This window comes from Canis lupus, chromosome 21 (assembly GCF_011100685.1).
Source record: "Canis lupus familiaris isolate Mischka breed German Shepherd chromosome 21, alternate assembly UU_Cfam_GSD_1.0, whole genome shotgun sequence".
Lineage (NCBI taxonomy): Eukaryota > Metazoa > Chordata > Mammalia > Carnivora > Canidae > Canis > Canis lupus.
Window position 1 is genome coordinate 15,326,872 of NC_049242.1, and position 15,093 is coordinate 15,341,964.

At 36.1% G+C, this 15,093-nt stretch overlaps 1 protein-coding gene across 29 annotated transcripts in view; it reads left to right on the forward strand.

Moving 5' to 3' along the window:
* Nucleotides 1-15,093, forward strand: part of DLG2 (discs large MAGUK scaffold protein 2) — a 1,987,603-nt gene that overhangs the window by 1,435,741 nt on the left and 536,769 nt on the right. For all 29 annotated transcript variants that reach the window (XM_038568427.1, XM_038568453.1, XM_038568428.1 and 26 more), the window contains one exon: nt 8,694-8,863. In XM_038568427.1, coding sequence (XP_038424355.1) covers nt 8,694-8,863 — 170 coding nt within the window. The remainder of the gene's footprint in view (nt 1-8,693; nt 8,864-15,093) is intronic.

Consider the following 15,093-nt stretch of genomic DNA (forward strand, 5'->3'; position numbering starts at 1 on the left):
TGTGTCTCATGAGTAAATAAATAAAATCTTTTAAAAAATAAATAAATAGAATAAAATAAAATATATGTCTTCTTGTGTATATTCACTTATAGGTTATGTGGGGGTACCAAGTCAATCTATAGCTTTTTTATGAGAATCTACTATGTATTTACACTTTATGCAATATGGGCAATGATGATTTGAGTGATTGGGAAACATTTTATGAAGCTATGGATTATGAGCTTGCCACGGCTTGAGGCTTGCCTTGATTAGGGTTTTGCAAGGCAGAAAGCACCATGAAATAAAATGCAGAGGCAAGAATGAGCTCATTATATTTTCTGGACAAAGAGGATATAAATTAGCTACAATAGGAGTTTGAGAGAAATCAGATTTAGATTCCCTTCAATGATATTCATTCATTTGTAAGTGACAACTGCATGCCAGACATTAGTAATGCAAGGATAAATTGTGTTATTTTATTTAGGTTAAGTAACTCTTGAATGCTGAGGGAGAGGAAATGATACTAGAGTTGCTTTAGGAAGTTAAAGCTGGGCTTGTGTGTCAGGATGAATTGGAGGGGGTCTACTTAACTGGTGGTCAGGAAAACCAGTTAGGAAGCTACTGCACCAATGGATCCAGATGGAAAGTACCAGAACCTCATTTCATGAAAATTGACATGCAGTTCTGTCTGCAGACAGAGTATTCGTCTGAGTAGGCTAAGTAATCTCCAGTCCTATGATATTTTCCCTTTGAAATTCCCATTTCATGCCTCTTTTCCATGTTTACTCACTAAGTTACCTGGCTCAAGATTTGTTGCTGGCCTCCCTGCTTTCCTGGGTAAGTGCCGGAAGACCAATCGCTGATGCTGAAATAGCCAATTTCTTCCCCCATTGTGGAAAGCTGTGATCTTTCCCAGATGACAGCTGCAGAGAATCCTGCAAACATTTTATATAAGGGAAATGAAGTGGCAAATAGAGAGAGAAAAACAGTACATTCACTGTAGGGGATGGCTTCTATGGATCATAAACCCAAGTTACTCTCACCCAGAATTAGAGACGAGCAGAAGCCCTGTTTTTAAAATGTAGAATAAAGTGGCCATCACTTAGTCTTTGCTGAAGGGAAAGAGTCAAGAAAAGAGCAACAGAGAGAGAATGAGTGCTGGGAAATGGCTTGCATATTGCACTGTCTCACACAGTGTGGCAGCTGAGGTCTCCTGGTCCAAGTGCCTTTAGAGACTTCATTATAATGAAAAGCTGCAACATTGAAAGGACTCTGTCTACAGTCAGCTCAGGACTTTTTATCACAGTCGATTTGATCTACATAAGATTGAGTATTCCTGTTCATTTTAGAATGAACCATATATAAGCCAAGTGAGTAACCCTTCAATACCTAGCACAGTGGTTTCCAGAGTATGGTCCTAGACCAGCATGGCCAGCATCACCTAGAAATTTATTAGAAACATAAATCCTCTTTCCTGCTCCAGAACTACTGAATCACAGACTTGGAGTGAAGCCCAGCAATCTGTCGTTTAACAAGCTCTCCAAGTAACTAATTCATGCTAAAGTTTAAGAAGCATTGATCTAGATTTCGTTTTTTGGCTTGGCTTTACTGTTTACCAGTATGATTATTGACCCCATTCATGGTTACTCAGTAGTTGGGATTGGTCCTTAAATGACTCCCAAAATTACTTTTAATCAGAGAAATGTGGATAGTAGAGTGCATGAGCTTTGAGACTATCTTAGACATTACTTACTGTCATTATAAACCTCTTTGTGTTTCAGTTTCTGTTGCAAAATATATAAGCATTTATATACACATAGTTCAGTACTTTTATAAATACTGTATTTTTACGAATACAGGACACCCAGTTAAATTTGAACATCAGACAAACACAAGTAACTTCTAGTATGTTTCAAACATGGTGTAGAACATACACTAAAAAAAAAGTGTTTTTCTGAATAGTTATTATTATTTTTCAGACAAAAATCTGAAAGCCAAATTTAACTTGGTATCTCATCCTTTTTATATGCTAACTCTGATAACTCTATTAACATTTTGCACTGGCTACCTTGCGGTAGGACACAGGACAAACCAGTTGAACCAGGGATGACTTCCCAGAAGACAAGATGAACTTGAGTTAAGTATTAAAAAGAAAATAAGGGGACACCTGGGTGGCTCAGTGGTCGAGCATCTGCCTTTGGCTCAGGGCATGATCCCAGAGTCCTGGGATGGAGTCCCACATAGGGCTCCCTGCATGGAGCCTGCTTCTCCCTGTGCCTGTGTCTCTGCCTCTGCCTCTCTCTGTATCTCTCATGAATAGATAAATAAAATATTTTTAAAAAAGAAAAAAGAAGAAAATAGGAAATTGCTAAAGGAAATAATGCATGTTAAGCACTGGTTACAAAGCCTGTTCTATATTAGTTAGAAATTTTTGTTGGCAAGCAAATGGAGATCCACTTGAGCTAACTTAATCAAAAAGGGAAATGAAAGAGAAGGACACTTGCAGTATCTTCTCAAATTCCAGGATGAATTGGACAATTAAGCCCTGGGAAGGACATCCATGGACAGAAGCACTGGGGGGATCCCAGGAGGATCCCTCAAACTGCCTAAAAGCCCTTGCTTCTTTGCACACATCTGTTTTATTCCCCATATTCTTATGTAAGCTTTTGCCATTTCAGTCAGCATGGTAGTAAATGGCCTCCACTGTTAAATTCTCAGGCTACTAATTATTTTATGTTCAGACAGAATGTCTGAATCTCATGGTTTCAATTCCAAATTCGCCAAAACAGGGACTGGCCAAACCTGACAAGCGATCCATGATAAGTTGGGTGAACTTAACACTCCTCCTGAAGCCACGTGGCCATTTCTTGGAGAAAAAGTCCTGGTAGATCTTACCACATTGACATATATGTGATGCTTCCTAAACATTAATCCTTTCCTTTTCTGGAAAAACTTAAAATAAGCGATTTTGATCCTTTTATTCTCAGTTTGTTTTTTTGTTTTTTTGTTTTTTTTTAAGATTTATTTTATTCAGAGAGAGAGAGAGAAGCAGGCTCCGTGCAGGGAGCCCGACATGGGACTGGATCCCGAGTCTCCAGGATCACACCCCAGGCTGCAGGCGGCGCCAAACCGCTGCACCACCGGGGCTGCCCTTATTCTCAGTTTTAATGGACTAATAGCACCTAAAGAGGTCAGTGTAGCAGGTGAATTTTTAAGGTGAGAATTTTCAATAAGGAAGAACCTTAGTTGGCAGAGTTTTAAAATTCCCAGGGAATACTCCCATGCACTTCGTGAGGGGGTGCAGGGGAAGAGCAGAAAGACATAACTAGGTAAATTTAGAAAAGGTCATAATGATTTGAAGTCATTCAGGTCAGCCTGTGTGTGTGCGTGTGGTATTTTTTTTCCTTTTGGCTGGCATAAAGCTCTTGTCTTTTGGGGGTTAAAGTTTTGGGTTTTATTGTTGTTCTTAACCTACCTTTAATGACTCTAGGAATAAAAGAAAAATAAGACCTTTTTGTTACCTTAACCTGCAGAGCTTTTCTGGTTTCATTATAGTTTACATAAAACCTATGGAGTCATTCCTTTTAAACAGATTTTGATTTTAAGTGACCAACTGTTCTTTTTTAAGTGCATACAGTGTAGTTCCCCAGCTACTGTTCTTTATTTGATAGTGTATTATTGCATTTCCTCCTACACATTAAACATTGATCAAGTTCCTGCATGATGTGGCCTTTTAGTCTGTAATTAATTTATCTATTTGACCAAAGAGGGTAATACTGAGTGAAGACAATAAAGGATAAGCCAACTCCGTAATACCCCTTAAAAGTCAATAGCTGCTGCAAAGTTAAGTTTCAGACCCTACGATCTAAAACACACTCTGAATCAAGCCTTAAGAGGGTCTGAAGATAACTGGGTACAGTTTGATGTGTGGAGTGGGGCAAGGATAGAGAGGCATGAGTTGGTGAGAAATCTGCCAAGCCCTGATCTTTAGAAGCTTTCACTAAGGTTGTCATAAAGATATAGGTTGCATCAAAACAACTGCCTGTTTTCTTGTAGGAGCAGAGGGGTAAATTTAAGGGGAATTACATTACACTTCATAAAATAAGACTTATGAAAGCCGTCTTTTTGCATTTTCTCCCCCTAAACCCCATTCACCTTATTTCTTCCTCCTTTTCTCATATAAAACTAAAGAAACCCTTTCAGTATCTTGGTTGTAGCTCTCTTCCTTTCTCTCCCTTTTGTATCTTCTTTCTATAATCACTTCTTATCTTTCTTAGGCAAATCGCTTATCCCTTTTTTATGACTATAATATTGTACTGTTGTCTGGTGCTATACTAAGTACTTCACTTGCATTATCTCATCTAATCCATGTAGCCATCTTATTATCCCTGTTTCCAAATAGAGAAACTCTGGGATGTCATGTGACTTGTCCAAAACCACATACCTCCTAAATTGGAAAGCTGAGACAAGATCCCAGGCTGATTTGAGTTTGCCAAGGCTCCCAGGCCTGTGTTTCTAGATTCTCTGCTGTGATATATGTCCATTATAGAACCTGGCAAGAAACACAACAGTAAAAATATGCTTTTTAAAACACTCATAATCTCTACATCCACAAAGAACTAGAGCTGAAACTTTATTATCTTTCCTTTTGGTTGTTTTAAATGCATAATGAAAAGAAATTTTACCTTTTAACACCAGCATTTGGTGATCATTTTTTCTGAACCGATATCCTTAAAAAATGTGTAAAATCACAAAGTTTATTTTACAACAGAAAATACTTTTAGATATTACATGTTATTTTAAATCATATCTTCAAAGTGGAACAAATAATTTGTCAGGTATTATTTGACTTTTCAATGATACTGTATCACGTTCCAGCATACTTACTTGTTTAATGCAAAATTTAGGTGTGATTCTGTCGACATGTTAATGATAAAAATATCCTTTTTTTTTTTTCAAAGACATTTTCTGCAAGGAAATATAACAGAATTCTAAAGAAAAGGAGACAAGGAAAAGCTTAAAATTAGCCTTTTAATCTCTTGGATAGTTATATTTCACAAAGTGAATATTGTAGACTTATATTTGAAACAGCAAGCACTGAAAAAATGAAATCATCAACTTAGTTGCATGGCTAGAGGGGAGAGAAAAGGTTTATGCAAATAAATTTCTAATACATATCAGGAATGTGATAAAGGCTGTACTCTTTATTGGGGACAAAGTAATACTTGAGTCTGAAGTTAGTGATATATTTATGTTTCAAAACAAATGCAAATGGTGGCTTTATTCACAAAGATTATCTAGTAGTAGTAAAAGCAAATTAATTTTAAATAACTATGACCCTCTAGCCAGATGCTACTGCAACTGATTGAGAGGAACAGAAGTTGAGTGCTCTACTTTGGCTTGATTTTCTTTCCTCTACATTTTGAGAATTTGAATATATAAACTCTGCCCCTCACATCCCTATTTTTTTTATTTATTTAAAACAAGCAATTCTGAGGAACTCTGTATCAGAAAAAAGGCAAAACCAGGAATCATGTCCATGTTCCTGTCCTCAACAACATTGTGACCTTGTCAGTAAATTTCATCATCTGTAGAATGAGAATCAGTGTTTCAGAAATGGTAGGGTTTAAGTGCCAGTGAATAAATGAAGTGACTAGAATGGTATACAGCACATAGCCAGCCCTCCTAAAATTTCCATTTCCATTCTGTTCACCTTTCAATAAGTCCTTGAGCACAGCATCTTTGACTGACCAATCAATAGCTGCAACTCTCATATGTACTGTACACTACAGTTCACACATATACCCATATGCATTGCTTGTCTGTCCTCTCATTAACTCTGGGCACATTTAAGTCTCTTTTCATGGGAGACTGAGATTCAAAGAGATGAAGTGACTTGACCATGGTCACGCAGCTGGAACTCTAATCCAAGTGTCCTGAAGGCTAGTTCAGTGCTCTTTTCACTGCACTAAAATTGCCTCCTTCCTCCACATGTTCAGGAAAAAAACATCCAATTTAGGCTGTGATGTCCTCACCCCAGCAATTGACAATTAAGGATTCCACTGTATACAAAAGGAAAAATTTAGTACAGTGTGACTAGATACAGCATATAGAATTTTTTTTAAATGTCAGCCACTCCCTTCAATGGAAAGCAGTGTTTTAAGATATGATTAATATTCTGAGCATAGGGTGATGGTAAACACTATGTGTTTGCATTATTATGAGATGACAAAATTACCCACTCTCAAAGGACCAGCTGCTGCAGGGCGGCTGGCACCCGTGTTGCCTACATTCTCAAAACCATTTTAATTGGTAATTTTCCATGGTGGGTGTTTTTTTTTTTTTTTTTTTTTTTTGTCAGTCAGAGAGGAAATGTGTAAACGTATTAAAGACATAGCATCTGTTATGATGAAATGACATCATTGAATCTTAATAAGTGAAATGTTTCACCTCAGAATTTTGAAGCTAATCAGGGTTCTCATTGAGACAAGAGTCTCTATAACTCAGCTCCCCAAATAGGTATAGAGAAGTTATGGGGGGAAAATTATAAAATATTCTGCCCATACTTTTTGTATAATATTTCCACTACCATGTTATAATTTTGAATTGAGGTACACAATATACATGAAACTGTTTGCCACATTTAGATATACATGATCCTAAGAGGAGAGAGCCCAACTTTTGAAATTGGAAGACCTAAAATTATATCTAATCTCTACCCAAATTGCTAACAGCTTTAGACAAAGAACTTGAGCACTTGAAACAATCCTCATTTCTGTAATGTGGATAATGTCTTATTCACAAGATTATGGAAAGGATATAATAGCTAAAATAATACAAATCAAATTTTTCAGTGCTACCAATAACCATTTATTAGGTGCTCATTACATACCAGACTCTTTGCTAAAGATTTACATGTACATAATCTCATTTAATCTTCCCCATAAGTAAGTCTTTATTGTAGATATTACTATTATATCTATTTGTAGATGTGAACATAGAGGCTAAGAGGCTAATTATCAGTGTTTACAAACTTAGGAAATAGAAGGCCTAGTAATTGAATTTAGGCTTATTATTTCATTCATTTAACAAATATTTGCTAAGGAATGGATGTCCTGAGCAAAGCAGGCACTGTTGGGATAAAGGAAATGGGGAATGGAAGGTGAATAAGCAACCAATCATATTCACTTTACCCTGGCCACTGTGTGGAGAATGCATTAAAAGTTGGCAAGAGAGAATCCAGGGGGAATAGGTAGAAGCTGTAGAAATAATCCAGGTGAGAGATGATATTGACTTCAACCAGGGGGCAGCAGTGCAGATTAAGAAATGTGGGTAGGAAATGGAGGGTATTATGCTGAATGAAGTAAGTCAATTGGAAGAGGACAAACATTATATGGTTTCACTCATTCGGGGAATATAAAAAATAGTGAAAGGGATTATAAGGGAAATGAGAGAAAATGAGTGGGAAATATCAGAGAGGGTGACAAAATATGAGAGACTCCTAAGTCTGGGAAATGAACAAGTGATAGTGGAAAGGGAGGTGGGTGGGGAGATGGAGTGACTGGGTGATGGCACTAAGGAGGGCACTTGACAGGATGGGCACTAGGTGTTATACTATATGTTGGCAAATCAAACTCCAATAAAAAAATTATACAGAAAAAATTTAAAAATATATGTTTACATGTAAAAAAAATGTGGATAGGTTGCAGATATACTTGGCAGGTAGATGTGAATGTGGTGGTGGGACAAGGAAGTTAAGCAAGGTTAATCCCTTATTTTTTACTCTAAGCAACACAGTAAATTGAAATGGGAAATACTAGAGTGCATATTCATAGTGAAGGAAGGATATCTTTCAGTCTCAAGCCTTGTATGTTTAACCATTATTAAATTTTTTACTAATGATCATGAATCTAAAAGAGATTTGAAGTCTATAGCTACATAAATACAAATTACCTAGGCAGTTTTATAGAAAAGTCAAATTATTCCTTCCCAAGAGAAAATGCCCAAAAGGAGCGTTTAGTTACCATAATTCTTAGCTTTCAAAGTAAATACTTAAGGCAAAGATTATCTGAGATTTTCTTTGAATTTTGTGAAATCTGAACTTTGGCATCTATAATATTGTAAGATGAATTTGAGTGGGGGCAGGGGGTGGGGAGAAAAAAAACACAGGAAGAGAGTTTACCAGAAAGCTAACTGGTTTATTTTAGATGATTGGATCATGTATATTTTTTCTTCTTTCTACATTGTTACATTTTTCAGATTTTCTAAAATGACTATATATTACCTTTTTAAGTAGCAAATTAAAAATTCAAGAAAAATTAATCTATAAGATTACATTTGGTATGTCTGTATAATCCATAGAAAATTCTGAGAACCACTGCAATCATAACCCTCAGTCAAACCAGTTAAAACCAATCAAAATAATGATGTAACTGATAGAGGCCTTAAAATATGTCCTTCTAACTGCAACCTGTGCAGATGCTCACCGTCCCAGGGGACTGGAGTATCAGATGGGGCCTGACCAGTAATGCAGTCCATTTGGAAAGGCTGGGAAGGCTGGGGAGTTCACTTGAATAGTTTCCTCCAAATAGAAACATTTTAAAATTGCTTATGCTCTTTGCTACCCCACTTCTTAAGGTTAGCTACCAATGATAATATTCTTTAAGAAAGCTTCCTAGCCACCCCTAACTTTTACCTCTTTTCCTTTCTTTCAGGGTCAATGATTGTATCTTGCGGGTGAACGAGGTTGATGTGTCAGAGGTTTCCCACAGTAAAGCGGTGGAAGCCCTCAAAGAAGCAGGGTCTATCGTGCGACTGTACGTTCGTAGAAGACGACCCATTTTGGAGACTGTTGTGGAAATCAAACTGTTCAAAGGGCCTAAAGGTAAAAAATAATAAAAAAAATAATAAGTAACTCACCATAAGACGCCTGTGACAAACCATTTGGCTAAAATGTATGCCATAATACACCTATGATCTATTCTCTTCTTTTATGCTGTGACATTCGGTGCTTACCTAGAGATTTGAAATCGTGCAATAGGGGTTTATACAGAAGGTCAAGGAAATCAATACTCTAAATACAAACTCAGAGAAAGAAAGGGCAGATTTATTTAGGAATCCTTATAAGCAATGTTCTTATAAAAATAAACCATTTGTATTTTTCTATAAATTTTTAATCTTATTGTATCATCATAACCTCACTGGCATATAAATTCTAATTTTTAAGATATAAATGGTAACTCCTCATTTAGTGAAACAGTAATATGAATGATAATAATTAAACCAGTTTATCCTGAAATAACAGTTATTATATTTTGATACTACTGTTGTGATTTGTTTCGATTTGTAATGGTCTTGTGTGTCACACCCAACAAGTAATACATAACATTTTATACTTACAATAGTCAGAATAAGTTAAAATTTATTTTTTTTTAAAATGCTCACAAATTGTGAGGTAATTGTGCTTACCCTGGGGAATCACATGAACAGTGAGGTAATTGTGCTTACCCTGGGGAATCACATGAACAGTGAGATGAATTAGTAGACTAATTTTTAAAATAGTCATTTGAGCTCGGCTCTTTAGAATGATGACATTTAATATTAGCTTAACAGTATTTCAAATATTTTAGAAAAATCCAATAATTGGCTTAACAGTATTTTTAAATACTTTTAGAAGATTATGACTGGATAGTTACTATATTGAGTAAATCATTTTTCTTTCTCTTAAAATCTACTTAATTTCTAAGGTTGTATGAGATTAAAAAGGAAATAAGGTACAGTGCCTTCTCTGGAAGGCAGTAATGGGTAGTATTTAAGATCTCAGATCCAAGAGTTAGGACAGAGTTTAAAAGCTTGGTTCAGCCGCTTACCAGCTGAGCGATAGTGGTTGGACCAATCCCCTCATTATTAAATGGAGATCAATGGGGATCTGTCCCAGATACTACCCAAATACAGATAAACCCTATCCATGGGGTTTATGAAAATTAAATATTTAACTAAATCTTACTCATTAGAAGTGTAACCTCCAAAGCCAACGTGCTAGGTTAGAAACCCCTCCTCTATGGCTCACCAGCTGTTTGACTGTGATCAAATTGCTTAACCTCTCTAAGCCTTAATTTTCTCATCTACATAATGCAGATACTAATAGCATTTGCCCCTAGAAATGTGAGGATTAGATGAGCCTATTCACATAAAACATTTAGAAGAGTGACTGGCCCAAACTGAGTGCCAAATAAATATTACCTATATATATACATGTTATTTGTAGTATTGTTTACTACAAATAGTTTCAGCTCTTGCTACAATTGCTTGGTAATGTAATGAAAATATACAAATATGCCTCATGGGCTAAATTCAAATGCATTAAAATCACATAATTAAATCTGGAAAAAATACAGTACTTGCATACCACAATGTCTGGAAGTATGAAAGAAGAGGCTTTCTAACCTCTACACATTTACTAAAATCATATGTACAAGGTGCTTTAAAGATAAACAATTTGAGCATCACATTGTTTCTATTAAAAAAAATGTACTATTTATAAATAACAAGTAGGTATTTCTACAATTCAATTAGCAGCAATTATTCAGCACAGCCCTAAAGCAAATACCACTTTGAAGCACTCAGCAAATTATTAACGTCCATTAACAGGCCTCCTGCTAGCTGAGTCACTTGATGACCTCCAGCTGCTCAGCAGAGCACTTCAAGGTTCTGGGGAATCCATAGCCAAAACTCCTTAATTTAATCAAGAATAGATTTTGGGGACCTTTATCTTTGAAACTAGGGCCCCCTCTGGCTGGTTTAGTTCAGTCTGAACTGTTTTCTCCTTTGAGCAAAGAGTAGGATAGGAATTGCCCTATGACAGAAAAAAGGGGAAGTGGGGACAAGTAAGCATAATCCACCAAGAATACCTAGGCAATAACCCAAAAGTGCATGGCATAGGAATAATAGGTTTGGTCTACTGAGACATGAAGAATCAGGAAACTATTATTAGAACTAACCTCATATCCCAGGAAGCAGGCTCCAACAGATCCCTATAGAGGGGTGTCCCATTGGGATTATGTTGATTCAATCATACATTTCTGTACTGTCACCATGGAGGGGTCACTAATAGGGATTTATTTTTCTATATAAAGTTATTGACACATGAGAAAAGAAGAGATGTTAATTAGTCATCGTTTAAATTCCTAATGCCTTTCCCAGTGCCTTAGACACAGGGAGTGCTGAATCAGTAAACTGAATAATTAAATTAGATTCTACACTAAATAAGATGATACTTTGCAATGTTAACATCACTTGGCACCTTATAATTCTTTGCTTTCAAATGATGATATATTTAAAATAAATTTCTACCAATATTGAGCTCACACCATGGAAACACTCATACAACAGGGAGGATGAAGATGAATCAGATGTGATTCTGCTGGAAGAATCAGAAAGTTCTCATGGGAGAGAAAGACATAAAGTCAACTGCTTTAATGCAAGGCAAAATCAAATCAATTCTGTGATGGAGCATGTGTCATGGTTTATCTTAACCAAAAGAGACAAAATGTTCCAGTACATTTAAAATTTTAACACATGCCCACAGGTCTTTATCTATGCTTGTTGAGCACATGGGCATTCTCTATAATCAGCATCAACTCTCTAGCCAACTGGGCTAACTAGCCTCAATGATATGTGTATAATACAGAGCTAGCTTGAGGTGTTCATCAATGTAGTCCTTCAGTGATTCAAAAAATATTAGGCATTTATTATGTTCCTGGCACAGAGGCTAACAGTGGAGATTCATGAAAAAAAAGTAGAAATGGTTCTTGTTCAAGGAGAGGAGAGCCCTTTCTAGAAAATACATATAATGTAAATTGGGAAACATGCTAGAATGAATGTTAAAGATTATAAAGTGGCCAAACAAATAGAGAGTCATAAAAAGACTTCTTTAAGAAAGTGCCACTTCAGGAGCAGCCTGGGTTGCTCAGCAGTTTAGCGCCACCTTCGGTCCAGGGCGTGATCCTGGAGACCTGGGATTGAGTCCCATGTCAGGCTCCCTACATGGATGGAGCCTGCTTCTGCCTCTCTCTCTCTCTCTCTCTCTGTGTGTGTGTGTCTCATGAATAAATAAATAAAATCTTAAAAAAGAAAAAGAAAAAAAAATTGCCACATCAGCTAAACTTTGAAAGAAAAAGAAAAATAGAAGTTAGCCAGATAAAAAGTGAAGGAGAGCATCCAGACAGACATAAAGGAATGTATGTATAAAGGCCCTGACAAAGATCTTGATACCTTCCAGGAACTGGAAGAGTTAAAGGTTATCCCAGTCACCAAATTAAAAAAGTTGTGACTGATGTTTAATAATAAGATAATGAATGACATAAAATGATATTGTCAAGGTAAGTGAGGTCAGATTATGCAAAGCCTTGCTGATTTTATTTCAAGTGCAGCAAGAAATTACTGCAAAATTTCCACCCTAGGAGTGACATGATCAAATTAGCCATTTTCAGAAGATCATATGGCTCCTGTGAAGAAAATGCATTGAAGGGGCATGAATGGAAACAGAGATCAGGTAGGAGTTACTTGGAGAAAGTTAAGAAAAATGGATAGAGTTGAGCTATATATTGGAAATAGGATTGATTCCACTTATTGCTGTAGATGTGGGGTGTGTCTAAGGATGAGGCCCAGTTTTCTAATGAAGCAATTGAATGGATTAGGGTGCCATCTATGAGATTAGAAAGACTGGGGAGGAGACCCTGTGGGGAGAAGAGTAGGAATTCACTTTTAAACGTGTTGAAAGGACTATGATGCATTTGGAAAGGAGATCCAGTAGGCATAATTGGAACATATCTGTCTGAAATCCCTGTCAAGGTAATATTCGGAATTTATCCTATATTTTGTCAAGTATCTGGAATTGGAGAAATACCTGAATACTGACTTTCTCACTTTATATTAAAGATTCATCAAGAATATTTAATATAAAAATGGTGAATATGGCTACATTAACTGTTTTGAACAGTTATAATAAAAAATAAGAATCTGGGCAGCCCGGGTGGCTCAGCGGTTTATCGCCACCTTCAGCCCAGGGCGTGATCCTGGAGATCAGGGATGGAGTCCCACATCAGGCTCCTGGCATGGAGCCTGCTTCTCCCTCTGCCTGTGTCTCTGCCTCTCTCTCTCTCTCTCTCTCTCTCTCTCTCTGTGCCTCTCATGAATAAATAAATAAAATCTTTAAAAAAAATAAATAAAAATCTATTTTATAGATAGTCTTAATGCCCAACTATTTTTGTTTTAGAGTTGTTTTTGGTTTTGTTTATTTTTTTTTTCTGGTTATATAAATACAGTGTTAAGGGATCCTTGAAAAATAATTTGTGATATAGCTAAATGTATAGTTTTCTAATTCCATACCCTTATGTTTATTCCATAATTGTACAAAGTATTAATTCTGAAATGACCTTTAATACGTGATTCTGTCTCTATAGCAGTGCTGATCTTCCCAATATTCAACCAGAATTATCTGGCTGGTGATTTATAGCTATGTATTTCAGTAATGAATATTTGGGTAATATGCACTAATAATTTAGAATGTCTTTTCCTAATATGTAAAATGGATTTGGTCATTGCAAGCAGCTGGGGTGTCTGTTTGTGGACAGTTTAGGGAAAAAAATGGATAATCATTATAGGAAGTAGTGATTAGGCAAATTCATTTAAATTTGCCAAGCAACCAAAAATACGCAAGGAAGAAAATCTGAAGTGGGCATGTGGTTTCCCAGGAAATTGGCTTACAATAAAAGTCTTTTCTAGTGACTTTCCCAAGAACACTCTAAGTCATAATTTCTAAGAAGCTGTATAATTAAACATGTGCATACTTGTTTCTGTGGCCTGAGCCAAGAAAGCCTTAACCTATATAAGAAAAGAGATGTCTTCTTTTAAGATGTTGTTAGTGCTTAAGGATTATACAACTAGTTTAAGGCCAAGTTCTAAAACTGAAAATGTTAAGATCATAACTTTGTTTAATACCCAAAAGTAGACTTGCTTGTGGCTTTTTTAAGCCACTTTATTCAAACCAAGAGTGATAAAGTCCATCTAGCAAAAATATTTCTGTAGTTATTATTTAAAAAATATTTTTAAACATATTTTATTTTTTTCACATGCACACACACACACACACACACACCTATCTGTATGTTACAGTTATATAGGTCTATAATCGTACAGAGTGAAAATGCAGTGAAGATTATAACTCTTATCTTTGTATAAGAAGAAAAAATAAGTATAAAATACTCTAACTATAAAAGTCATTATATTAATGGCTATTTATAATGTGTATACCTCAGTCATTAGAAAATCCACATATGGGGATCCCTGGGTGGCGCAGCGGTTTGGCGCCTGCCTTTGGCCCAGGGCGCGATCCTGGAGACCCGGGATCGAATCCCACGTCGGGCTCCCGGTGCATGAAGCCTGCTTCTCCCTCTGCCTGTGTCTCTGCCTCTCTCTCTCTATCTGTGTGTGACTATCATAAATAAATAAAAATTTAAAAAAAAAAAAAAAAAAAAAGAAAATCCACATATGTAGTGGTAAGGTACTTCAGGCTTAAGTAGCTGTGGGTCCCAGAACAGGTGTCTTAATCTCCTTGTACCTCAAACTTCCTCATCTGCAAAACAGATATAATCTGAATATCTAATTTATAAGGTTATTCTCAGAATAATAATTGTAAATTTTAAATACATGTTTATACTACTTTTACTCTTTTTATTATCATAATTGACTAACATTTGAATTTTAAAAAGCAAAGCACATACTCATCCCAATGCTTTAAAAGGGCCTCTTCCAGTGTTTTTACAATCTTGGTTTTTACTATTATTTGTTGACTTAACAAATTAAGAGTTAATTAAAATTTCTTAATATTCAGCAATTCCAGATGGAGCCTATATAAATATTTTTGTGTGTTAACTCAGATTTCTGCATGCATATGCATATACACACACAAAATATATTGCCATTAGCGTACATACATGCACGTGTATTATATATGCAGCTATGTTCTCTCTGGCTCTGTATGAATTTATTTCTAACAGTGTCCGAGTTATGATGTGGCGCATGAATCTCTTTTATGAAAATGGGCATATATGT